A 27497-nucleotide genomic window follows, 5' to 3' on the forward strand; every position below is an offset into this window, starting at 1 on the left:
TGTGGATTCTTTGGGAGAACTGGAAGAATTCAAAGTCTCAAACATAATCAAGAAGCATAATATAAGGAAAATACATAAAGATGCAGGTTCCTGAAGGCAGAGGAGGGTTTGAAAACTGGAGAATTTACAGAAATCTCAGGATCTTGGGAGATGTGATATGATCCTACTACAGAGGAAGCCAGTAGTAGGACATATATGACATCTGTGAAACATGAAATAGGCCAAGACTTCCTCAGCATGTCCTCATATTTTGGTGAGCCCACCTATGCTCCTTTCTTTTTCCAGGTGATATAGTCTATGATTCTCAACTGTCTTGGTCCTTGTGAGACTTTCTGCCTCTGTAACAATCCCCGGATCACCCACATACACTGTATCAACTAGAGCCCAAGAGGCAGCTCCCTCCATCCTACAGCCTTTATAAAAGATTAACAGCCTTTATCTATATGGGCAAGTTTGAGAGATCAGGCGAAATTTAGCTTTTAGAATAGATGTGATTAAGGCATGAAGCAATAACAGAATTGAAAGGCATGTAGTCCCAGGGCACCTGGGTGGCTCAGTCGGTTAGCCATCTGACTTCAGCTTAGGTCATGCTCTCGTGTTTCATGAGCTCAAGCCCTGCATCAGGCTCTGTGTTGACAGCTCAGAGCCTGGAGCCTGCTTTGGACTCTGTGTTTCTCTCTCTGCCCCTCCCCCGCTCATACTCTGTCTCTCTCTCAAAAATAAACATTAAAAGAAAACAAAAAAAAAAAATGAAAGGCTTGTAGTCCCATGCCTTCACCACTTCATACCAGTACCAAAAGAACATTTCAACTCCAATCCCTTACCTATTTTTCTTCTCTAGCCATAAAGAAATCATCATGTAAATGTTGAAGAAAGCACAACACTACAAGCATACCCCAAAGATACGAGCATACTTGCAGACAACCTAACAGATTGTTTTCCTAGACAAGAGTAACCCCTTGTGGAAGACTTTGAAAATAAATCATTCTTACCTGTAAGAATTTGCTATCAAAATGCTAAACCCCTAGTATAGTTAATAATTTAAGGCCACTACTTGCAAAGCAAACTCCACTAAATAACGTTACCCACAGTTAAAGCCAAAACCCTGTTAATAATAAGGTAAGAAAACAATTATGCCAAAGAATTATGCTGTCTCCTTTAATATTCAACACTCTTCTGCCCTTTAGACTTCTCTGCACCATTTTGCCGGCTGTCCAGTCTCCTTAGGACGCTCCTCTTGCAGCGGCACCTGAGTAGCTCAACTCTTGATTTCAGCTCAGGTCATCATCTCACAGTTTATAGGATCGAGCCCCATGTCAGGCTCCATGTTCACAGACCAGAGCCTACTTGGGATTCTGTCTCTCCCTCTCTCTCTGCCCCTACCCTGTTCACATTCTCCCAAAATAAATTAATAAACTTCAAAACAAAAAATCTCCTGCTAACTCCTGATTCTCCTTAGCAGCAGCTACATCTCAAATCTCTTCTGATTCTTTTCCTGGTGCCTAAAGCTGTCTCTGACTTTATTTTCACTCTGAATTTCCCTTTAGCAATTTCATCATAATCTATAATTACCACTAATACATAAAAAACTTCACAGCTCCAGATCTGAGCTTCTTTCAAATCATATTTGCAACTCACTGTTGGAAAATCTTTTCTTACACATTATAGCAGCAACTCAAAATCAACATGCTGAAAACTGAACTTACTATCTTACCTCTAAAACATCTTCTAATGGGCTTCCAACCTTATTAATAGTACTCCTCTCTTCTTTATCACCCAAGCCACGAACACCAACAATATGTCCAATAATATTTCCAAGTCCCATCAAGGGTATTCCATTAGGCATCTCATCTCCTACTCTTCTTCATTTCTTAAGGACCTTACCAATTCTCAGACCACTGCAAAAACCTCTAAATTATCTTCTTCCAATACCATATCTAATTGTAATCTGTATCAACTGCCAGAATGATATTCCTAAATTTTTTTTTTCTTTTTAAGTAAGCTCCATGCCCACGGTGGAGCCAATGTGGGGTCTGAACTCACAACCCTGAGATCAAGACCTGAGCTGAGATCAAGAATCAGATGCTTAACCGAGCCACCCAGGCACACCACCCCCAACCCTCAAAATAAATCCCAAATTGTATTACCTCCTTGTTCCAAAAGGCTGGATGGGTCTTCATTCTCAAAATTCAACCTGCTCTCTACACTATGAGACCAAAGTTCACTCCCATACATTTACACTTCAGTTATACTAAAGTGCCATGACTACTAACTGTTCCGTATCTCATACATTCATGCATCTAAGCCCTTCCTCAACCCACCTCTCAAATACCCTTTTGTCAAACTATACGCTAGTCTAAAATGCCACCTCCCCCATGAAACTGGCTCCAGATTTCCAACAGGTATCAATCATTTCCTTCACTCTGTGCTTTCAAAGGATTCTGTACCTCATCGTAACACTTTCCACATATCTATCTTTTATTATTTGTGTTCAAGTTTCCCACCACATTATAAATTTTGAGATAAAAGAGGTTGTGTCATAAGTTATTTTATTCACTCTCCCAAGCACTCAAAGTACTTAAGCATGACAGGGATCTTAAAAGGTAAAGAATAGTGGCGCCTAGATGGCTCAGTAGGTTACACATCCTACTTCGGCTCAGGTCATGATCTCATATGACTCATAAGTCCCAGCCCACGTCAGGCTCTGTGCTGACCTCTTGGAGCCTGGAGCTTGCTTCAGATTCTGTGACTGACCCCCCCCCTCTGCCCCTGACCCTCCCCCTTATGCACTTTCTCTCACTCTCTCTCAAAAATAAACATTAAAAAAAATTTTTTGATAAAAAAAATTTAAAAAAAACTGAAAAACAAAACTGAACATACCTGCTGGCAGCTCTCTAAATCGTAGATATTCCATAGACCGTGTAGTCACAAGTGGTTTTTGAGGATAATACAGAACATGGGCCAGTGTATCCATACGAACATGGAAGTTGGTGATATAAACTCCCATAGCCTGCTTACCCATAGCAGACTGGTATGTGTTTCTAGGGGACTAAAGGTAGAAATGAAAAGCAGAATCAATGAAAATTTAATGCTTCTAAAGCAACAGATTCTACAGGGTACTACACAAATCAGAAATATGGCTGGTAAAGGTCATGTTTTTTTCTGAAAGAGAAGTCATAACCATTTGGAATAATTATAGCTAACAGTGAAACAAACAAAAAAAAGCATATTAAATGCTGATTCCATATGAGTTCACAGCCTTTTCATCAACACACTTTTCTTTACAAAAAACTGCACATTAATCTCTAAGTTGTATTCTTCTTCCCCCAATACCTCAAAAAACCAGAAGTTAAAAAAACTGCTACCAACCTGGTTATGATCAGGAAAGGGAATAATAGATGCACAGACACCAAGAATCATCGATGGATGAATCTCGCAGTGTGTATATGTGGAACAATAAGCTACTTCTTTCTCCTGTAAATCATCTGGAGTCATTGCAAGCATCACTGTTTCTTCTTCCAGAGTATCAATATATTCTACTACCCCACTGGCCACAAGATCCTGCCAACTAAAAAAGAGGAATTCACTTTGGAGTGCCTGGTTGGCTCAGTCAGTTGAGTGTCCAACTCAATTTCACCTCAGGTCATGATCCCAGAGTCATGGGATCAAACCCTGCATCTGGCTCTGTGCTAAGTGTGGAGCCTGCTTAGGATTCATTCTCTCTCTCGCTTTGCCCCTCTACCCTGCTCGCACTCTCTCTAAAAAAATAAAAATAAAATAAACTTTAAAAGAAAAAGAAGTATTCACTTTATTTCCTTATCTACTGAAGTATTTTAACTAAGCTTCCTGCTTAATAAAGAGCATTCCTATATCAGGGCACCTAGGTGGTGGCTCAGTTACTTAAGCATCCAACTTTGGCCCAAGTCATGATCTCACAGTTTGAGTTGGAGCCCCACAGTGGGCTCTCTACTACCAGCACAGAGCCAGCTTCAGATCCTCTGTTCCTCGCGCCCCTCCCCCCCCGCCCTGCTCTAAAATATAAACAAACAAAAAAAGGGTATTCTTTTATCTACATGTACGGATACAGAAAGAGTTCCAAAATAGGTATATTACTGTTAATAGTGAAAAAAAGCAAGTTACTATAAACAACACACACAAAGTATGATCCTATATCACTATTAGTTTGTCTTGGTTTGTTCTAATACATGGGTGTATGGGTATGGGTTACTTTTTAAGAGGAAAGTATGGATTAGGGGCTTTTATCTATTTTTATTATACACATTGTTTGACTTTTTTTACAATAAAAAATATACATTCAAATATTTTTAAAAATAAATTTTAAAGCAGATTCATCTTTTTATTAAATTTATTTGCTATCATATTATTCCTATTACATGCTATACAATTTCTATTATGTAAGTTATTTATCAGACTTCAACATGTCACAAAGACTTTAATGCTTTAACAAAACGCTACAAGTTCTTTACTTGATAATAAAAATTAAGAAAAACAAACGTGACTGTACAAAGTGCCTTTTTGGGGCAACGAAATATTCTGGAATTAGTGGTGATAGTTGCACAATCAGGAATATACTAAAACCACTGAACTATATGGCATACGAATCATATCTCAATTTTTTCCTCATGCATGTTCTTACCTGTAGTTGTTATATTCTCTCTCTTTCAATTGATCAATATGTCTCTTCTTTAGAAGTAGTTTTTGTTTTTCTACAATCAGAAGTGGCCTACAAATACGTCCTGCATCGGTATAGATCCGAATCTCCCGCTCTCGAATATCTCTGATCATAGAAACCTATATGTAAAAAGACAAAACAGTCTCATGAGCTTTTTCTCTGTATCATTAAGACTTAGCTAAAAATATAATAAAGTTCCTAGTAAATTTCTGGAGCAAACGATAATCAAATAAAATGGACAAATCTTTTTTTTTTTTTTAAATGGACAAATCTTGCAGCAGCTGGGTGGCTCAGTCGATTAAGTATCCAACTCCTAATTTTGGCTCAAGTCACGATCTCATGGTTCCTGAGTTCCAGCCCCACATCGGGCTCTGCGCTGTCAGCACTAAGCCTGCTTGGGATCCTCTCTCCCCTTCTCTCTACTCCTCACCTGCTTGCATGCATGTGCATGCTCTCTCAAAATAAATAAACCTTTTTAAAAAATGGACAAATCTTAGTTTATCATTGTTCGATATACTAAAAACCTAAGTATAATTTAAAACTTTATAAAGAATAATTATTTAACCTTGGTAATTATAAAGCTGAATATCTGGCAATACTGCCATGCAAGATAAAGCAAAATGAAGAAAATATATTTGTGTCATCACAAACACTAGAGATAGCAATTTATTTTGTCCCTGATAATTACACAGACTTCACTCTGCAACCTTTCAGTAACCAGCCATTATCATTTTGCATCTATCATACTTTCTCGGAAACAAGCCCACCTTCTGACACTGACCTAATCAGACAAATGGCTTATAATTTACCTGTCCGATACAGCAGACATTAGCCACATGTCATTATTAAGCCCTTGAAATATGGCCATTCTGAACTGAGAGACGCTGCAGTGTACAACGTGTATAAATTACACAGTGGATTTCAAAGAGTACCACATAAACAAAGCAGAAACAGACCCATAAACACAGAAAACAAACTAGTGGTTACCAGACAGGAAGGAGTTGGGAGAATGGGCAAAAAAGGGTAAAGGGGAGTAGTAGGAAGTACAAGCTTCCAGTTATAGAATGAACAGATAATAAGTGGTACAGTGCAGAGAACATAGTCAATAGCATTATAATAACGTGTATTGCTATTATACATGACAGATGGTAGCTACATTTCTGGTGAGCACAGCATAATGTATAGAACTGTCAAATCAATATGTTATACACCTGAAACTAATGCAATACTGTACATCAACTACCCTTCAATAAAAAAAAATACCACATAAAAATAAAAGGATACAAAATTTCTCATAACTACTAATTAGATGTTGAAATTATAGTACTTTGGATAGAACAGGTCAAATAAAATATATTATTAAAATTATTCTCATTTTCTAATTTTTTAACATGGCTACTACATCCATGGGTAGCTCACATGATATTTCTACTGGGCAGCACTAGAAAATATATTCCCAGAAAACATACTTTATTTTTTTTAATGTCTACTTATTTTTGAGAGACAGTGTGCAGTGGGGGAGGGACAGAAAGAGGGGGACAAAGGATCCAAGGCAGGCTCTATGCTGACAGCAGCATGTCCAATGTAGGGCTCGAACTCATGAACCATGAGACCATGACCTGGGCAGAAGTTGGATGCTTAACCGACTGAGCCACCCAGGAGCCCCTATTCCCAGAAATTATAAAAGATATTTTAGGCAGGGCACTTTCTGGCTCAGTCAGTAGAACATGCGACTCTCGATTTTGACTCAGGTCATGATCTCAAGCCTCTCATTGGGCTCCACACTGCTTAAGATTCTCTCACTCCCTGTCTCCGCCCCTCCCCACCTGCCCCTCTCCAAAACACAAAAATTGGGGGGAAATTCTCAATAAAGAACACAGTTATGCGGTACCTGGGTGGCTCAGTCAGTTAAGCATACGACTCTTGATTTCAGCTTGGGTCATGGTTTCACAGTCCGTGGGTTTGAGCCCCATGTCAGGCTCTGTGCTGACAGGGTGGGACCTGTTTGGGATTCTCTCTCCCTCTCTCTCTGCCCCTCCACCACTCACACTGTCTGTCTCTCTCTCTCTCAAAATAAACTTTAAAAAAGAATCACCTAGACTTCTGACAATGTACTCTATAATTCAAGAGAAAGCAGTTAAAGAAATGCCAATGTAAAGAAAATTGTCACTAGTCTTATGCCTTGTTTAGAAATCCTGTAGAATCATCTACTCTTAATTAAAAGGCTCACTTCAGACACAATGATGTCCATCTGTCGCCGCAACTTCCTCAGGGTGTTCATAAGTTGTTCAGGATCTTTATGTATTCCAACCCAGCAGCCATTAACAAAAATCTTGGTTGCACTAAAATGTGAAACCAAAAGCATTTTGCAGTTAGTAACTCTATACTAAGCAATAATCAAAGATTAACAATAGTTTCAAAGAAGAAATCATGTCTATACACACTCAGCAATAGCTGCAGGAGATATTTCTTCTAAATTTTCCATACTCCATTCTTCTAAAAATTCAAGAATTGGAGAAGGCTGAGATCCAACTGAAATATAAGCCATCAGGGCTAAATTCTTCACAAGTCCTACAGCATGGCCCTACGAATAAACAAAGTATTATTCATATGGATTTAACATACCTATCAAAATTCCTTTCCATAAACATTTTTCCTTCAATTTGATTTCAGGATTTACTCTAAGAACAAAATCATAAATAAAACATTAATTCTAAAACCGCACAACAAATTACTTACTTCTAAAAGTAATTATATACCCTACATAATTATCGGTAGACTTTTTGTCCTGAACGTAAATTCTAATGTATTACCTCTGGGGTCTCAGCAGGACACACCATTCCCCACAATGTATTATGCAATTGTCTTGGTTTTGCTAGCTTGCCATCTCTACCAATAGGAGAATTTAAACGACGCAGGTGAGAAAGAGTAGATGCAAATGTCAGGCGGTTTAACACCTAGAAAACAATATCAAATCTTTGTAGTTTGGGCATTTCTGTTAACTCATGCTACCGCATTTTTAGCAAATACTAGAATGAGGCAAAGTCACATTTTAACCTATAATCAACTGACTCTCGAACTCTCCCTATCCCTCCATTCTCCATCCCTTCCCTAGATAATATCATTCATCCCATAACTTAAGTGCCCCTCATAGCAGGGATGGCATATATGTGATATACAGTTCTAACATATCCACATAAATGTTTTATATATGATCACCTCCAACCACTAGAATATTAGTCCCACAAGAGTTACTGTCCCTAACCCCCCACTGTTCACAGGTCAACATCGTACTGTACTTTGTACTTTAGTTAACTTCTAATATGGAGCTTTTAAGATATAAAAATTTCACTAACATGGACCATCTTATGTCTTAGCAGGTACACTAATTTATTAACTACCTTGCTGCAAGCCAAAACTTTAATCTCTTAAGTAATGCTAACAGCTAATTTAAGGAAAATTTCATTTTCATAATTCAATATCCCCCAGTGCTTTTACATCTAAGAAAAAAAAAAAGTAAAATAATTTACATTTAATGAATGAAGGGATCTATTAGTCTCACAACATTTTCCTATCAAACCTGTAGTTACAGTCGATGTCCTTACCTGAGATACTCCAGCTCTGGCTTGATGAGCTTTCTTTTGGTCACCCCAGTTTCCAGTAGCTAACGAATATTTTAGGCCATCAGATATAATCCTTGTTTTAATTGCCAACTCCAAGTTAAAATCCTTTCCTCGATCAATAAACTTCTGTGCATAGATCCGCACCTCTTTAAGCAAATTCTTAAACATACTGCCAAATAAAATGGTATTTTAAATATGTAAAGGTCAACAACATGCACTCTCAATATGGACAATTTTGCCCACAAGGGGTGAAAAGTAGTTCGGGTAGGGGGAGGGAAGCGTTCCTACTTTTTATGTAAAAAGCACTAATGTACTCACAGTACATAAACACACATGAGGTGAGCAACTAGAGAAAAATGTCAGAGACTCCTTAGTAGGGTGAAACAGTAGGCTGACAAATCACTATTCTACAACACACTAAATAATAGAACATGAAGAAAGAAATAGTGCTAATATTATCTTTTTTATATTGTTTACAGATTTTGCTTTTAAAAATAACTTTTCTGAATATAAAAGTGTTATATGTTCATTACAGGAAGTATAGAAAATACAAAAACATAGGAAGAATAAAATAAAAATCATATTACATCAATACTGTGAGACAACAGCTGCTAATATTTTGACAGATTTCCCTCCAGCTTTTGGGTTTTTATAAAACGCAAAAGCAGGACTAATAAAAATTCCAATATCATCAGTACTTAACAAATGACTTATAAAGCTACCAGAGAAATAAAGAAAATGTATACAAGTAATAACCTGCCCTTACAAACCTGAAATTCACAGACATGAAGTAGAACAAAATCTGGGCAAGTGGCAAACAGAATGTACCCAACTTCATATATACCCAATATAGATGCCAAGACAGTTTAGGACTTCCACTAGTGCAATGACAAATCTAAAGTGAAATCTCTCTATTTGTAACTGTTATCATTCTCATTCCTTACCCTCTGAATAAGAATGCAAGTAGTGGTCCAGCAAGATCCAATCTTTTGTTTCCATAGTGATCCCTGTCATCTAATTCTCTTCTACCCAAAGCTGCTAAAAGCAACCGATGAACCATGTACCTTTAAAAAAAAGAAGAGAAAAAGAAAACATATGGTTTTTGGCTTTTTAAAAAATTTAAAAACACCATTCTGGCATTTTTTTAATGCTCTTTGAGCCACCTAGGCACCCCTTTGATATTTTTAACTTCAACAAAAACTATCTTGGCAAAAAACTTAAAACGGTATTTAACGTACCCCAAGAAATAAGCTTTTTTGGTCTCACAAAAATCACTGACACCGACATGAGGGAGCATTTCTTTTTGTAAGACTTCTTTTGCATATTTAATTCTTTTCTCTTTGGTGACACCAGGCTTTGCCCCTCTTGAGCCAATGAAATTCAGTGCAACATTCTGTTCTTGGATGACAAAAGCTTCATCGAGAGAAGGTTTCACCTATCAGACAATTCAAATAAGAGTCATTTTCACCTTAAGTCAACTATAACTTTACTTTGTAACATGTTAAATATCCCTATGTAATAACAGAATATGCAAATATTTTTTGAAAAACCAAGGAATCACAAAATCTTGTAAGTTGAATACACTTTTAAGATCTAGAGATCTCTTGACAAAATCTCATCAACACAGGCAACTCTACTTCCTTAAAAAATATAAATAATTCCATTATAAAAAGAGTACTGTGTTTTTGGTTTTTACATTTTAACAAATGGCAAAACAAAAATTCCTTCTAAACACCTTATACCAAATTAGAGAACTTTTAATAGTCAAAATTAAAATTTACTAAATTACAAATGCATAAAAGTGCCAGGCTATTTTCAGCCTTGGTTTAAGAGGTTATTAACCTATAAATAAAACCACTCAGTTTTTTTTTTTGTAAAGGAGAATATTTTATAAAGACCTACATTTCATACCTGCGATTAAGTAAACCGTGGCCTCTGAGCAGCCATGTAATCAGTTTGCTCATCTACAAAGTGGCTAGATAAAATAATCTCTAGGTTTCACTCTAGTTCTAACATTCTAAAATTCCAATTTTACACAATAATGAGCATGAGGAATGAAGGGTAACACTAACTCTGGCCACTGTAAATACCCTTTAATCCTATCACATATACTGAAATGCCTTTCCTGCCTTTGACTTCCTATGTCTATTTAACACTGATCCTCAAGTTTAAACATCCAAATTCCAATCATGGAACCAAAGATCAGAAAAAGGTAACATAAAGCAGTCAGCGTATGGTAAATGAAAGTGATCTTTTTAAATTGTCATTCTTGTTCTGAAATTGTTAAGGTTAATCTGGATTTGGGGTGCCTGGGTGGCTGAGTCGGTTAAGTGACCGACTTCAGCTGGGGTCATGATCTCACAGTTCCTGGGTTCGAGCCCCGAATCAGGCTCTGTGCTGACAGCTCGGAGCCTGGAGCCTGCTTTGGATTCTGTCTGTCTGTCTGTCTGTCTGTCTCTCTCTCTCTCTCTCTCTGCCCCTCCCCCACTCATGCTCTGTCTCTCTTTCCTTCAAAAATAAACATTAAAAAAAAAAAAAGGTTAATCTGGATTTGGAAAAGGAGTAACAATCATTTTCAGAATAAAGAATTAAAGCACTTTTGCACAGTAAATGCTAGACTCACAGACTGTAAAAATTGGCCTAAGCTTCAAAAGAGCTAAAGGAACAAAGAGTAATTTTCAAAAAAAAAAAAAAAAAAATTATATATATATATATATATATATATATATCAATCAGCTGTTTCACTTTACTAAGAAAATTCTAGTTTGAATACAGTCTGAATCACTTGGGATGCCTTTTGGATAAAATCATGTATTTTTCTTTTATACTTTATACTAGTATGACTACTGATAAAAGCTTAAAATAAAATCTAGCCAGAATCCATTTTTCTCATGAAACTGCATCGATGTTCTAAAAACTAATATGTACTCACTCCACCATCTCATTATGTGACCAACATTTATGTAGCCTCCATTTAACCTTTTTTCTCTATAGTCTTAAAGACTCCGGACAATTCAGGACAACTTTAAGTATATCAACTACTACTGAAACAAGAATCATCAATGAAAAACAATGACAAGGAAATGGTTCTTTATCTAGACTCAAAGAATCTTCCAACAAATTTAGTAACTTTACAGTAGAGGAACCTAAGACACCACTGTAGAGTTTATAAATAACAGGACAAAATTCCATCACAAAACTCCTGATGCAATGCCCTGGGAAGCACACAATATTACTTCTATTATTTTTCCTGCCAAAAAAGCATGAATTGAATCTAATCATGAGGAAATACCAGAAAAGCCCAAATGGAGGGAAATTCTACAAAATAACTGGCCTATCCTCCTCCCCCAAAATTTCAATATTATGGAACACTGAAGAAAAAGACAAGGAAAGATTTAAAGAGACTTAAAGACACTTAAAAATGACAGGCAATGCACCATCCTGGGCTGGATTCTGAACCGGGGGGGGGGGGGGAAGCATTAAGGACGTTATCAGGACAAGTGGCAAAAACCTGAATAAGATCTATGGCTTAACAGTACTGTACCTAAGTTAAAGGCTCTGATTTTGGTGAATGTATTATGAATATGTAATTAATGTCCTGGTTCTTAGGAAATACACACTGAAGTATTTCGGAGTAAAGGGAAATGATGCCCAAAACTTACTCTCAAATGGTCCAGAAAAAAAATAATGTGTTTATATAGAGAATGCTAAAACAAATGTAGCAAAGGTCACAATGTAGCAAAGGTAAACTAGTGAATCTGGATGAAGAATATACAAGAGTTGTAATTTTTCTATAAATCTGAAATTATTTCAAAATAAAAAGTTTTAAAAAAGAAGTTGTATCAACTATTCACTTTCCTTCTTTAAATTGCACCAAGCTGGTATGCTTTTTGATGTTCCTTACTATGGTTTCCTCTTGCTGCTGTCAGTGAACTTTTGGCTGCCTCTAGTTGGCTGCCTCTAGTTCTTATGACTATTTTACACAGAATTGTCAAGAAAGACAGGCTGAAGGCTTTTGCTAAATAGTAAATGGCATGGGATTTCTGACAGCTAAATTACTCTTCAGAGCAGCTTTCTACTGTTTTAAGATTAGCAACAGTCAGTAACTTCAAACCTCTTAGAAAACACTACAAAGACATTTTGCTTTCACATTACCATTTCCATCATCTCTGGATCTTCAAAATCATAAATAATATGCTCTAAAATATCTCTGTCAGACACAAAACCTAATGCTCTGAACACAATAATGATGGGAACTTCCTGCTTGATGTACGGTAGCGTTGCCACAATGCGCTGACCAATAGCACTCTTTTTTGCACCCTGAAAAAATAAAAATCATTAGAGTTATCATACAAAGAGATCACAGCCATATAAAAACACCATGAAAACCACTCATATACATGTTCATTGCATATATTTCAAAAGACGCATACCTCTCATACTCTAAGGAACATCCCATGGATGCTTTCCAAAACCACTGGAACAGGTTTACTAATTTTATGAACAGGTTGATCATTTAGAACTGAGAGAACTTCCATCCTCTACTATCTGCCTGGCAAAATTCTCTCAGTATTACCCAATACTGTATTTGGAAATTACATCAGGATACAAAAGAATATGAACACTGATCCCACACCCTCTCCCCTCATAGAAAACAAAAACAAAAACAAACTAAAAAAAACACACAAAACTCTCTGAAAGAAAGATATGAGGGCTAAAGGGAAAAAAAAAAAAACACAGAGAGACAAACATGGGGGAAAAACACAGCAGAGAATGAAAAATTCAGAGGTGATCTGTATCTCACTTGAATATTTCAAAATTAACAAATAGCTTCTTTCACACAAGTTTCTTTTTTCCAATTTCTCTTTAATTCTACACACATACAAAAAATTACTAACCTACAATGACATACCATCAACTGACCTCTCCATTTTATATTTTTTCTTCAATATTAAGCTCTCTCTTCTCTTGGCCTCATAACCCTATATTATCATGGTCCTTCTAATAACAATTTCTGTCATCTCTCTCCTCCTACTTTAGGCCTCCTTCCTTAACTCCCATCTTACGGCTGTTCAGTAACAATTCACAAATGATTTCCAGGAGCACCTGGGTGGCTCGGTCAGTTAAGCATCCGACTCTTGGTTTTGGCTCAGGTCATGGTCTCTCGGTTCATGGATTTGAGCCAAGAATTGGGCTCACTGCTGACAGCACGGAGCCCACTGGGATTCTTGCTCTCCCTCTCTCTCTCTGCCCCTCCCCCTTCCCTCCCTGCCTCCCTCTCTCTCAATAAACTTTAAAATAAATGATATGCAAATCTTCATCTTGCCCTTTTTCCTGTACCCTCAGCCCTCATATCTCCAAATGCCATTTGGTTCTACTTACATATCCGTGAGATGATAAATGTTGCTATTGGAGGAATTTGCCACACAGCAATAAGTAAATAATACAATACTTACCACATAACACTGACAATATAGTCCAGAAAAGCTCTAAGAATGCAGCCTGATAAACCGTAAGTCTAAACAGGGGGTGCCTGGGTTGCTCAGTTGGTTAAGCATCCGACTCTTGATCTCGACTCAGGTCATGATCTCACAGTTCATGAGATCAAGTCCTGTATCAGGCTCTGTGCTGACAGCATGGAAGCTGCTTGGTATTCTCCACCCCCCTCTCTCTCTCTCTCTGCCCCTCTTCTCTTCATGCTCTCTCTCAAAATAAACAAACTTAAAAAAAATTATAAGACAAGACAAAAAGAAGTAAACCCAAACAATATCATATTCCAGTCCATACCTGTCCTCCTCTCGCCAGCATGCTAACCCAAATAGTACTGGTGGGTCGGGAAGAATTCTCCAGACATGATCTACACTCTCCTGTGTAGGCATATTTAGAATCCTTTTTGGCAAACACATAGACTGTGTTTGTTGCCATTTTTTCTTGAGCAATCAGAACCTTTGTGGACAATAAAAAAGTTACACCATAAAACCCACAGGTCCTTGAAGTAGAAAGAAGAATAAAAAATCTGCATCTTAAACTTCCAGGTTATTCTGTATACAAGCTTACTTTTTAATTTCAACTTTCATAATTTAAATCTTTATTATGATTTTATAATTTTCTTTAAATAATGCTTACTATACCTTTTCTGACCCATTAATAATGAAATATCCACCTGGATCCAAGGGGCATTCATTTAACTCACAAAGATCACGATCTGTTAAACCATTCAACAGGCAGTAAGTTGAACGCAACATAATTGGAATTTTTCCTATAAAAGTTTTCTGATGCTGAGTTTGAAGTTGTTCTTCACCTTCTTTAATGACAGTTTTGGTTATGTCAACATAAAGGGGAGCAGAATACCTTTAAAAACAAAAGTAGATCACAAGTAACAGTAAGATGTTTACTAAATCTCTCAACTGGTTAAAATTACATTTTCTGAATGGTATTTCAATATCAGCTACTGGAAAAATTCTTACGTGAGATTTCTTAATCTGGCCTCGTTTGGCATCATTGGTGAAGGAGCACCATCTCTTTCCCAATGGGTAGGCTTGGAGAGGTAAATTTGTTCAAACTTCAGCAAATATCTTGGCTAAAATGAAACCAAAAAACATGAAGAAGGGTAATTTTTGTCCATTAAAGTTTTAATGATTCCAATTTAATCAACACTAACATTTTGAGTAGAAACAGCTCTAGGAACTGCTAAAATTAACCCACTTTACTGATATGAGGACTCTCCAAAGCCAACATCCACATTCCATAGATGTCAAGTTTTATACTTAATTGTTTTAAGGCAAAAGACAAAGCGACTTAAAATATCCCAAGTAAATAAAGACTATGCACATATCTCGTGTGCTCTGTGTTTACATCAAACAGTTGAAGGATTTGTGTTAATGATCTATGTAGTTTCATGTGCACTCTCCTTGGTTAAGATCAGAAGTACAAAGTTACCAAAAAACAAAAAACAAAATGATATTCAGACAATTAGGACCATGCTAATCTAATCGACAGAACACACACACACACACACACACACACACACACACACACACACAAGCCTAACTTCAATTAAATATACAAAAAATTCTAATTATTCTTTATTTATTTTGAGAGAGCATGAGCAGGGGAGAGGCAGAGAAACAGGGAGAGAGAGAATCCCAAGCAGGCTCCGCAATGTTGGAGCAGAGCCCAAGGCGGAGCTCAAACCCACAAACCGTGAGCTCATGACCTGAGAAAAAATCAAGAGTTGGATGCTTAACCGACTGAGCCATCCAGGTGTCCCACTTACTCTATAAAAAGGACTGACAACTTCCAGGCACCTCGGTGGCTTAGTTGGTTAAGGGTCTGACTTCAGCTCAAGTCATGATTTCATGGTTCATGAGTTCGAGCCCTACATCAGGCTCTACGCTGACAGTGTGCAGCCTGCTTCACATTCTCTCTTCCTCTCTCTCTGCCCCTCCCCTGCTCACACACACTCTCTCTCTCTCAAAAATAAATAAGCAAATATTTTTTTTTAAAAAAGCGGGGGCGGGGGGGGACTGAGAACTTCCAACCCTGTGGAAAAAAAAAAAAACTTTCCAATTAATATCTATTTGCTCCCCCAATAAAACAAGATCCATAAGAACTTTCCAGAGATACACCAATAGTGTGGATTTCTCTCCAAACCAAATCTCAGAAAGGTAGACAGTGGGACTAAGCAGACCATTAACGGTAAATTATTAACACCCAAGATTCCCAACCTGGAGTAAAGGGCAAAGAGAACTGGTGGTGATCATGAACCAGAGAGAACCCTCCCCTCTGCTCCTTATTTCTACCATTATCCTAATCTAGAACATTATTATCTTAAACCTACGCTATTCAAAGATTTCTACCTGTCTTCAGCCTCTTCCCACTACCACTAAACACCATTTCCAAAGTAACCTTTCTAAAATAATGCTTTATGCAAATACCGTGACAATCTTTCAGTAATTTCCAATGACATCCAAAGCCTGACAATCTCGTTCTATTTTATCTTCTACTAACACCTATCAAAAACAGATCAAGCCACTAAAACAAAATAGATCAAGCCAAAAATCATATACTGACTGCTGTGGTCATTCTATCCCAAAGCCAAATAACACCAAGTTTATTTTCTTGCTGAAGCCCCTAAGTATCTTTTTTCTCTACTAAGACAAGTCCTACCCTGCCGTCACAGTCAGCTTAATTTCAGCTTAATTTCAACTTAATTTCCACTGAGTTCTGATACCCTTCAGAAATCTCCTCCTCCAGGGGTGCCTAGGTGATGCAGTTGGTTAAGCAGCTGACTTCAGCTCAGGTTATGATCTCACCGTCTGTGAGTTCGAGCCCCACATTGGGCTCTGTGCTGACAGCTCAGAGCCTGGAGCCTACTTCAGATTCTGTGTCTCCCTCTCTCTCTGCTCCTCCCCTGCTTGTGCTCTATCTCTCTCTGTCTCTCAAAAATAAATAAATGTTAAAAAAAAAAAAAAAAAGAAATCTCTTCCTCCAATAGACCTCAATGGTACTGGCACTCTGAATCTGTTATGTTTATTGTTATCTCTCGTTTTGGAAATGCCAAGAAGAGAAAATGCCGTAAGTATTAAAAAAAAAAAATGTATACCCATTTTTCCAGTACAGTGCCAAAAGAGTCAATTATTTTTGTTCTTAACAGCAAGTCTATGCAGTGTCTCCAGTTAGAATGAGAAGAACAGATCAACCCTCAGAAGCTTAACTACAGAGGGGTTCCTGGGTGGCTCAGTCAGTTGAATGTCTGACTTCAACACAGGTCATGATCTCACAGTCCATGAGTTCAAGCCCTGCATCAGGCTCTGTTCAGACAGCTCGGAGACTGAATCCTGCTTCAGATCCTGTGTCTCCCTCTCTCTCTGCCCCTCTCCTGCTAGTGCTTTGTCTCACTCTCCCAAAAATAAAATAAAAAACATAAAAAAAAAAAAAAAAAGAAGCTTAGTTAGCTACAGAAAAGAAAGACTGAACTGGTTAGATATAAAAGAAGGACTGAACTGGGGCTCTCCCTGACTCACTTTGTTTTTCAGTTTCCCCATTGCTCTCAAAGCCCACAATGCTACCTCTCTTCTCAAAAACTAGGGACAGCCATTATTTTGGACTACATACTTCTTCACAATCACTCATGTAAAACCAGATTATAAAATCAGACTCTTCCTATGATTTTAACAATGCTAAAAACACACATATGTGTAAACAAAGACTCTAGGAAACTTAGAAAAACTAAAACAGCTGGTATGTTTGGGTCATTTCCCTTTATAATCTCTTATATAATTATAATAATGTGTTTCTTACAAAAAAAATAAAGAGGGGTGCCAGGTGGCACAGCTGATTAAGCGTCTGCCTCTTGATTTTGGCTCAGGTCATGATCTCATGGTTCCTGAAATCGAGAACTGAGTCAGGCTCAGCGCTGACAGCCAGGAGCATGCTTGGAATTCTCTCTACCCCTCTCTCTCTCTCTCTCTCTGCCCCTCCCCCACTCGTGTGCTCTCACACTCTCTCAAAATAAATACACTTTAAAAAATAATAATAAAAAGGGGAAAAGTCCTTCAAATACATTTTATGATTCCTTACTGTAAAAGAAAAAAGGGGGGCTTAACTATTTGTGGCTTGTTTCTCTTGGTAATTCATTATATTTCTAAGTCCCCTCTCCCCAGTTATTAAATCTCTACTATCTGAATAAAGATTAGTTTTGGACTACTTGCAAAATGCATCTCTCCATTAGGAAGAATAAATCAAGAGCTTCTTAAAAATGCTGTAAGTACCCTGCTAAAAACACCTACCATTTTTTTTAAACCTTTAGGCCAGCTGACAGAAGGACTGAAATTTCAAATCAATACTTTTCTTTTACATATGTTACTTTATTAGAATAACCATCTTACCGGTTCTTCAACTTCTCCACTAGCATGCTGAGCTTCAGCTTGTAGGTCTATAGGTGGGGCATCTTCCACAATTCTTTGAACAGACATCTGAATAAACTCATCAAAAGAATCCAGCTGCTGTCTGACCAAGCCTTTCTCATCAAAATAGGAACTGGGAAAATATTTGGGTTTAAAACCAGTTATAACTCAGTGACATTTTCTAGCATACTTCCTCATTTTCATTATAATTAAATCCAACAAATAATCATTAAATACCAACCACCTTATGTCCATCATTATACCAGATACTATGAGGTATCCAAAAAAGGGATGAGACTAGGAACACTTTCTTTGTAGAACTTATTAAGTTTAGGAAAACAAGACTTATGGGTAAAATAATTAAACCATAATATAAGAACTATAAGGAGACCCTAATTATAAATGTCTTTAAAGGGCACCTGGGTGACTTAATATTAAGTGTCTGACCCTTGATTTCAGCCCAGGTCATGATCTCACAGTTGTGAGATCAAGCCCTATGTCCAGCTCCACACTGGACATGCAGCCTGCTTAAGATTCTCTCCCTCTCCCTGTGCACACTCACAGAGTATCTACCTAGTTATTTTTTCTTAGCAAGATGCCTCTTGGTGTTTTAATACTCAAATATCACAGAAGATACCAATATCTCAGTACAAAGTTTTTATAGCCATGTTTAATTGTAAAAATATACACTTATATCCCCAAATCTCAATACATTTTTAACAAAACAAGGTTCAGGGCACCTGGGTGGTTCAGTTGGTTAAGCGTCTGACTTTGGCTCAGGTCATGATCTCACAGTTCATGAGTTCAAGCCCCACATCAGACTCTATGCTGACAGCTCAGAGCCTGGAGCCTGCTTCAGATTCTGTGCCTCCCTCTCTCTCTGCCCCTCCTCCACTCACATCCTGACTCTGTCTCTCTCTCTCTCAAAAATAAATATTGAAAGAAAAAAAAAAAGTTACTTTTCTTGGGGTGCCTGGGTGGCTCGGTTGGTTAAGCATCTGACTTCAGCTCAGGTCATGTTGTGAGTTGGAGCCCTGCATCAGGCTTTCAACTATCAGCAAAGAGGCTACTTCAGATCCTCTGATTCATTCTCTCTCTCCTGTCTCTCTCTCTCCAAAATAAACAAACACTAGGGGCATCTGGGTAGCTCAGTCTGTTAAATGTCTGACTCTTGGTTTTGGCTCAGGTCATGATCTCATGGTTCATAGTTCAAAGCCCCATATTGGCTCTGCACTGGCAGTGCAGAGCCTGCTTGGGATTCTCTCCCTCTCTTTCTGCCTCTCGCTCACTCTCTTTCAAAATAAATAAACTTCAATAAATAAACAAAAGAATAAACATTAAAAAATGAAAAGTTACTTTTCTTACCTATTGTTAAGGCTTCTGAGTTTTATTACATCTTAATTGCATTTAGAATTCGATGGAAATTTGGGTTAAAATACAACCTAACATAACTCTTTATCCATTTAAAATAATAAGAAAACTAAGGAATCAAATTAACACCAGAAATGGAAAAAATAGGCATCTCATGCCTCCTGATGGACTGCAAAGAGAACATCACTGCTGCCAAATGTCATCATCTGAATCTAATTATAAGGAAACATCAGAAAAAACCCAAACTGAGGGGCATTCTAAAAAGTAACTGGCATTCCAAAATGCCAAAGTTAAAAAAAAAAAAAAAAAAAAAAAAAAAAGAGAGAAAGGCTTATGGACAGTTCTAAACTATAAGAGACAAAAAAACAAGTCATGAAAGCTAAACATAATATGTAATCCTAGGTTGGATCCAGGATCAGAAAAAAATTTATTTTGCTATAAACAACATTAGTGAGACAACCAGCAAAATTTGGATAAGATTTGTAGATTAAATTATTGTATTAGTATCAATTTCCTGATTTTGAGAACTTATATTATAAGTATGTAAAAGAATATGTTTAGGTCTGCAACAGACTCTCAAATGTCTCAGGGAAAAAATATGTAGAGAGAGGGAAAAAAACACAAAACAACTGTATAAAGTTAACATCTAGGGAATCTAAGCGAAATGTATACATAAATTCGTCATGTAACTTTTTAAGTCTTAAAATACTTTAAAGGTTCAAGTTAAATACATAAATAGAGAAACCAGCTCTCATGGAGCATATACATATAAAACATCTAATTTTCAAGAACAGAATAAGCAGGAAATCCTTTTATAGTTTATTGTGCCTCTTAAGGCTTAGTTTAGTCTAAAAAGTTACCTGATTACAATCCAGCATGCTTCTTGCCACAAGTCTGGGGTGATTTCATCATCATCCTCATCATATTGCATATCTGCAAAAACCAAAAATATTGTATTCATGTGCATATCTCACTCCTATGGTTTGAAGTAGCAGAAACACATTTACTCTCTGCTAAATAAAAAACAATCCTTTTACCCTTCTTCAAAAATCTCAATTAATCGAGTTATTACTAACGTATAATATACATAGGTATACATCTACGTATACAAAGGTCTATGTCACATAGGTATTCTCCCAATATACAGAGGCTACAATTACAAAGGTTCAGTGTAAGTTGTGTGAATTTGTTTAATATTCCATCTTCTCCAGAAAGGCCATGTAATTCTCATGAATAGCTAACTGTAATAATAACTAGGAGCAAGCATGTAGTCCTCTAGTCAATAAGCTCCTCAGAGGGGCACCTGGGTGACCCAGTCGGTTAAGGCGTCTGACTCTTGATTTCCACTCAGGGCATGATCTTGTGGTCATGAGATCATTCCCCAAGTTGGGCTCAGTGCTGATAGCACAGAGCCTGCTTGGGATTCTCCTTCCCTCTCTCTCTGCCCACCCCCCACCCCTGCTCACATGCACTTGGGTACTCTCTCAAAATAAATAAACATTAAAAAAAAAATAAGCTCCTCAGAGACTGGAGGGACAGATTAGGGTAGGGGAGTAAAGCCAGAGAAGTATTCCAATAGCTGGGCAATACCTTAAGGTACAATGGTCTATTACAACAGCATTTCATACATGTAAAGGTGTGACAGACTGTATTTTCTGAAGATGGCCACAACTGTATCTTCCATTTCACATGCTCTTTTATAATGTCATCTTGATATGCCTATCATCAAGATACAGGGTCTATGTTTCCTCCCCTTAAATCTGAGGGGTTTCTGACAGTGCCAAAACTAAGATAATGCAACTAAAACCACACTACATGACTTTAAAAGCTATGTAAGAAAAGGCAACACAGCTCCACCCTGTTTGCTGAAACACATGCTTCTGGAGCTTTGAGTGTCCGTTAATTAAGCTCTACTACTCTAAGGCTTGTTTAATGTGAGGAAGCCCAAACCATACGGAGAGAACACTTATAGATGGTTGGGTCAGCAATCCTGGTCCTTGAGTCCTTCTAGAAACGTGAATAAACACTCTAGATCATACAGCCCACAACTGTCAACACTCAGCCTTTAAGTCTTTGCACTGAACCACTGACATCATGGAGCAAACATGTTATTCCTACTATGCTCTGTCCAAATTCCTGACCCACTGAATCCATGAACACACTAAATTAGTTTTCAAGCAGCCAAATTTTAGGTTATGCAGCAATAGTAATATGAACAATAGGACATTTGAAAAATCAGAGTGCACTGGTCCTCTGATACTAGGCTCATCTTCTTATGTAAGAAGGTAAATGGGGGTGCCTGGATGGTTCAGTCAGTTGAGCGTCCAACTTCAGCTCAGGTCATGATCTTGCAGTTTGAGTTCGAGGCCTGTGTCAGGTTCTGTGCTGACAGCTCAGAGCCTGGAGCCTGCTTTGGATGGATTCTGTATGTGTCTTTCTCTCTGCCCCTCCCCAACTCACACTCTGTCTCTCTCTCCTTCAAAAACAAATAAAACATTAAAAAAAATTTTTTTTTAATTAGTATGAGAGGGACGCCTGGGTGGCTCAGTCTGGTTAAGTGTGACTCTTGATTTCAGTTCAGGTCATGATCTCATGGTACTCAGATCAACCCCCCCCCCCCCCCCATCCTCACTGGGCATAGAGCCTGCTTAGGCTCTTTCTCTCTCACTCTCCCTCCCCCTCCCTCTGCCCCTCCACCACCCACTCTCAAAAAAAAAAAAAAGTGCTGTATTTTTATATTCTGACTTTTATGCAGTCTGCAAAACTTAAGAATTTTCTATTTTAAAATTAACACACATGGGGCACCTGGGTGGCTCAGTTGGTTCAGTGTCTGATTTCAGCTCAGGTCATGATCTCACAGTCCATGAGTTCAAGCCCTGCATCAGGCTCTGTGCTGACAGCTCAGAGCCTGGAGCCTGCTTCGGATTCTATGTATCCTTCTCTCTCTGCCCCTCCCCTGCTCATGCTGTCTCAAAAATAAATACATTAAAAAATTTTTTAATTAAAAAATAAAATAAAATTAACACATATATTCAAAATAAATTATGTAATAAATGCTTCTTCAATGGACTGGACTGACCCCTATACATGGTGGGAGGGGTAAGACAAAGGTATCTAAAATAGTTCAGAGATACCCAGCTTTGATGAAAGATTAGAGGCTAACATCACAGCCACAGAGAAGCAAATAAAAAGGTGGGAAAGGGGGAGAAATAAGGAGGTCAGCTTTAGGTATACTTGTAGATCATTTATCCCTTTAAATACTTGTAGTAAACAACTGGATATAAATATAAAGCTCAAACAAGAGTTCTAAATTACAAACAGGTGATAATTATTAAGTGATAATAATTAATAAGGTGATAATTGTATTAATATTACAAATAGGTGATAATTATTCCGGTAGAATATGGAAAGCTTATGTAGAGAAGACTGAAGGGGGGAAATTAAGGAATACCCCTATTAGAGTCATGTGAAAAGAAATGAATCCATGAATGAGACTCATTTACTCATTCACCTGCTCATCAAATATTTACTGAATGTATTTACTGTATCCCAGAGATATAGTAAATCTTCAGCTGTATCCTCAGATTATCACCTATGTGGGGGATACAAACAAGATGAACTCAATTAACAGGAAGAACAAAGTGATATGGACAGTCCTAACCAAGACCTAAGGAGGTTAGGGTAGACTTCCCAAAAGCTGAGCTGAGCAGCAATCTCACATAAGAACAAACAGGAGTAAACCAGGCAAAAGCAAAGGGGTGAGACAGGAGGGGTAGAGATAGTAATATTTCAAACAGAAAAAAATTTTCGTGAAAGACTCCAAAATGAAAGATATTCAAGGAATGAAAGAAGGCCAATGTAGCTGAAGGATGGAGTGTGAAGTTGGAGTGGTAAAAGAGACTGTTTTTTACCAATAGAACCATTCTAAGATTTTAACAAAGGTGTGGCTAGATCAGATTTCATTTCTGAAAGATCACTATGGCCACAGTATGGAGAGTGAATTGGAAAGGCAAGAAAACTGGAGCACCAAAACCATTTGAGAATCTGGAGAAGTAATCTAGGCAAGAGATGGTGGTGGCCTGAACTAGAAATTGTGGCAGAGTGAACAGAGAAATGGCCAGATTTGACATATTTAAGAGGCAGAACTCTCAGGGCTTGGTGGCTCATTAGATAATAGGGACAGAAGAGAGGAATCCAGAATGACGCCCAGGCTTCTGGCTTCAACAACAGAAGAGGGTAATACCACTCATGGAGATGGAGAACACAGGACAAAGCAGATTAGGAAGACAGATAAAGAAAATAGATGTTTGGGCAGTGACAAATTTGAGGAGCCTGGGGCACATCCAAGTGAATTTGTCCACTGGCATTAGATATCCAAAACATATGGACTGGAAATATAAATTCAAAGTCATCCACAAATAAATGGTAACTGAAGCCATGGAAAATAGATGAAATCCTCCAGAGAGAATATGAATAGTATAAGAGAATGAGAAGGAAAGTCAGATAGGTAGGAAGAATTGAGAGTTATGTGGCAGAAGGAAGGAGTGAGTTTCCAGGAGGATGTCAACAATGTTAAATACCACAACAGAGTTTAAGGTTTAAAATGTTTTTATTTTTATTTTTTTTTAACGTTTATTTATTTTTGAGACAGAGAGAGACGGGGCAGAGAGAGAGGGAGACACAGAATCTGAAACGGGCTCCAGGCTCTGAGCTGTCAGCACAGAGCCCGACGCGGGGCTCGAACTCACAGACCGCGAGATCATGACCTGAGTCGAAGTCGGACGCTTAACAGACTGAGCCACCCAGGCGCCCCCTTTATTTTTATTTTTGAGAGAGACAGAAATCCTAGGCAGGCTTCACGCTCAGCATAGAGCCCAATGCAAGGCTCAATTCCACAACCCTGGGATCATGACCTGAGCCAAAATCAAGAGTTGGACACTCCACCAACTGAACCACCCAGGCACCCTGGGTTTGGATAATGTTTAAAAAAAAAAATCCCTCTGATTTATCACTTGAGAAGTCACTGACATTCTAAGAGTTGATTTAATGTAGTGGCTTGAGCACAATTAGATTATAACAGGTTGAGAATTTAAAAAATGGGAATTGGAAACTTTTTTTTTTAAGAAGACTAGCTGTGAATGAAAGGAGAAAGGTCAAATATTAGAAGAAAAGTAAACAAAGAGTTTAAGGACAAACAGAAAAACAAACGTTTTCTTGAGATCAAGAGATCTAGTATTTCATATAGAAAAAGAAGCCAGGTGAAAAGGAGTGTCTAAAAACTGATGAAGGCATTATCTAATAAAGATATCAAAGGGCACAAGCAGAAATGGGATGTAGACTCAATGCTGGAGCAGAATTGATAAATGAAATACCTTTAACTCTCTTTCCACAAGATTATTATACATTGCTAATGAGAATATAAACTAGTACAATCACTATAGTGGTTACTTGGCACCAGCTAACAAAATGTTAAACATGTGTATTATTCAAGCTGACAATTCTGTATCTAGGAATTTCTCCGAACGACATACTTGCATTGGACAAAATGACAAGTGCAAGATAATTCACAACAGCACTACTTGAACCAGAAAAAGACCGGATATGACCCAAATACCCATCAATAAAACACTACTTACGGTATACCCAGACAAACCAGGAAGGTGTGAAAAAATCTGAGGGTGCTCATGAGAATATCCCATATATACAAAACATATATATAAAATATATGTATTTATTGAGCTATATATATCTCAAAAGATGCAGAAAAGTATGAGTGTTACCTTTTGTCTGTAAAAGGGTAGACAACAGAATCCCATTTATATTTGCTTTAGTATGCATAAAGCTCTCTGAAGAGAGAATCTAAGAACAGAGATTACCTACTGTGGAAGGGACTCACATTAGATCGTGGACAAGAGTTAAGACCTTACCCTTTAATATTTTTATATGTTCTACCTTGTGAGTGATGAGAATACATTATGCACCCAAAATGTCAAACTAAAAAAACTTCAAATTTTTTTCTGAGCTAGAAGAAATCTAATCTAAATCTAATTCTCTAATGAGAATACATTATGCACTCAAAATGTCAAACTAAAAAAACTTCAAATTTTTTTCTGAGCTAGAAGAAATCTAATTTCTAATCTAAGAAATCTAATAAAGATATTTATAAATTTGTAGACTCAAGATCTGAGACAGAGAAGTTTAAACAGTAGAGTTTATGCTCTTCTTTTTCTCCATGAAGTGGCTGCGGAAATAAAGAGAAACATGAGAGGTGGCCACAGGACTGGGAGTCGGAAAAAAAGTGAAGTCTGAAATAGAAGCTGTGAATAATGGAAGACTGAACTTTAAAAATACATGAGGGACACCTGGGTGGCTGGCTCAGTTAGTCGTAGGACTCTGAGCAGGTCATGTCTCCCAGTCCGTGGATTCCAGCACCACGTGGGGCTCTGTGCTGACAACTCAGAGCCTGGAACCTGCTTGGGATTCTGTGTCTCCCTCTCTCTGCCCCTCCCGCGCTTGTGCTTTGTCTCTCTCCCTCTCAAATATAAACAAACATTAAAATCATAACAATACTAAAAATACATAATGAAAATACACTAGCTTTGACTAAGAATTCTACATGTAAAAAGAAAAAATACATATTGATCCCACTCAATAAAATACATAACACCTGAAAACTACCATCCTGTGGGAAGAAAAAATTTAAAGATCTTTTAGGACAATATACTTAGTCATTTGACAGTATGAAGGAATTCCAAAAGAGACCAACCCCTCCTCACCTCCCCGACCCTCCATACACGCTATATTCTTTGACCCTGCTGTATTTCCTGACCTAGCACAATACTTGGCACAGGCTGACACTCAAAAATTCAACTATTCAATAAATCCACTGTGGCCCTAGGGGAAATCAAAAACGGAGTCCTTTGCTTCAAAGTACAAACAACGGAATTTGTCTTAACTGTTGTGCGCGCCATTTCAATATGGAAAAGCGGCGTATCAGACTTACCCAGGAGCAGAAAGCGGAGAGAACAAGACTCACCTGACCAGGGACATTAATGCTACGTTCCCTGCACCCTCTATCTTTCATAATCCCAGCTTTGTACCCGGCCTGGGGAATTTTGGGGGGCATGACCGGGAATACTTAAGCGGCTATTGGGAGGAGGCCGCAAATTCTCAATTCAGCTCCCCACTTTTCCCTCCTTAGATGGGTCGCCTCGGAGTGTTCTGAGTAGATACCTACCCTCGTCCGCGTCATACATATTGGCAAAGGGTTTCCAAGTTCCTAACTCTAGAAATCCGAAAAAAACGAGCGGCGGCCGCCGGCGCCCGAGCGTGAGGCGAAGTAATTTCCGTCTCCGGCGTTCCCAGAATGCTCCCCTTTTCAGGCCAGAGGCCACCCACAAAGAAGCCAACGTAAGATCTGCGCCTGCGCAAGTGGTAGGCCGAGCCTAGGTAATGGTTAGAATTGCGCACGCGCAAATCGTGGGCCATCGCCTCCTCTGGCTGATTGCGAGAAAGGCTCTCACAGTCGGCGCATGCCAATTAAAGTTTATTTTTCTATATCCTTGCACGATGACACCTGGAAAAAAAGAAACAAAAAGATGTATTGATAAAAGGCTTTAATTGGGACCATGAGTATGCGGCATTCGACTTTTCTTTGCAGTTTTAAGGACCAAAAAACAAGTTTTTAAAAACGTGATTCATTAAAAGGTTGCGCCAGCGGTGGCGCATAGAATAAGCCCGATAGTAAAACCCTCGCTAGCCTCCTGCCCACCCAGCTCAGCTTAAGTCGCCGGTGCTTTTGCCGCAGCTTTGAATGGGTTTCCAGGCCTCAGATCCTTCATCTCAAGAACCCACAGGAATAGAAACGAAAGGAAGAGACGAAATGTGTCGGACAAACAACAG

The 27497-nt window shown here is 38.1% G+C and overlaps 1 protein-coding gene across 1 annotated transcript in view; it reads right to left on the minus strand.

Annotated features, from left to right (window-relative positions):
• The window catches only part of POLR2B (RNA polymerase II subunit B), a 41465-nt gene extending 13981 nt beyond the window's left edge, over positions 1 to 27484 (minus strand). Inside the window, exons 1-17 of the mRNA XM_030313800.2 lie at positions 27367 to 27484; positions 26833 to 27171; positions 20456 to 20528; positions 18207 to 18357; positions 14784 to 14896; positions 14448 to 14667; positions 14104 to 14262; positions 12472 to 12636; positions 9555 to 9751; positions 9261 to 9380; positions 8299 to 8485; positions 7507 to 7650; positions 7138 to 7277; positions 6924 to 7035; positions 4658 to 4812; positions 3370 to 3568; positions 2881 to 3049 (exon numbers count right to left, since the gene is read on the minus strand). Of these exons, the coding sequence (XP_030169660.1) occupies positions 2881 to 3049; positions 3370 to 3568; positions 4658 to 4812; positions 6924 to 7035; positions 7138 to 7277; positions 7507 to 7650; positions 8299 to 8485; positions 9261 to 9380; positions 9555 to 9751; positions 12472 to 12636; positions 14104 to 14262; positions 14448 to 14667; positions 14784 to 14896; positions 18207 to 18357; positions 20456 to 20528; positions 26833 to 26851 (2323 nt within the window). The 5' untranslated portion in view covers positions 26852 to 27171; positions 27367 to 27484. The remainder of the gene's footprint in view (positions 1 to 2880; positions 3050 to 3369; positions 3569 to 4657; positions 4813 to 6923; positions 7036 to 7137; positions 7278 to 7506; positions 7651 to 8298; positions 8486 to 9260; positions 9381 to 9554; positions 9752 to 12471; positions 12637 to 14103; positions 14263 to 14447; positions 14668 to 14783; positions 14897 to 18206; positions 18358 to 20455; positions 20529 to 26832; positions 27172 to 27366) is intronic.
• Positions 27485 to 27497: the final 13 nt, after the last annotated feature.

The sequence above is a fragment of the Lynx canadensis genome, chromosome B1 (assembly GCF_007474595.2).
Source record: "Lynx canadensis isolate LIC74 chromosome B1, mLynCan4.pri.v2, whole genome shotgun sequence".
NCBI classification, from domain to species: Eukaryota; Metazoa; Chordata; class Mammalia; order Carnivora; family Felidae; genus Lynx; species Lynx canadensis.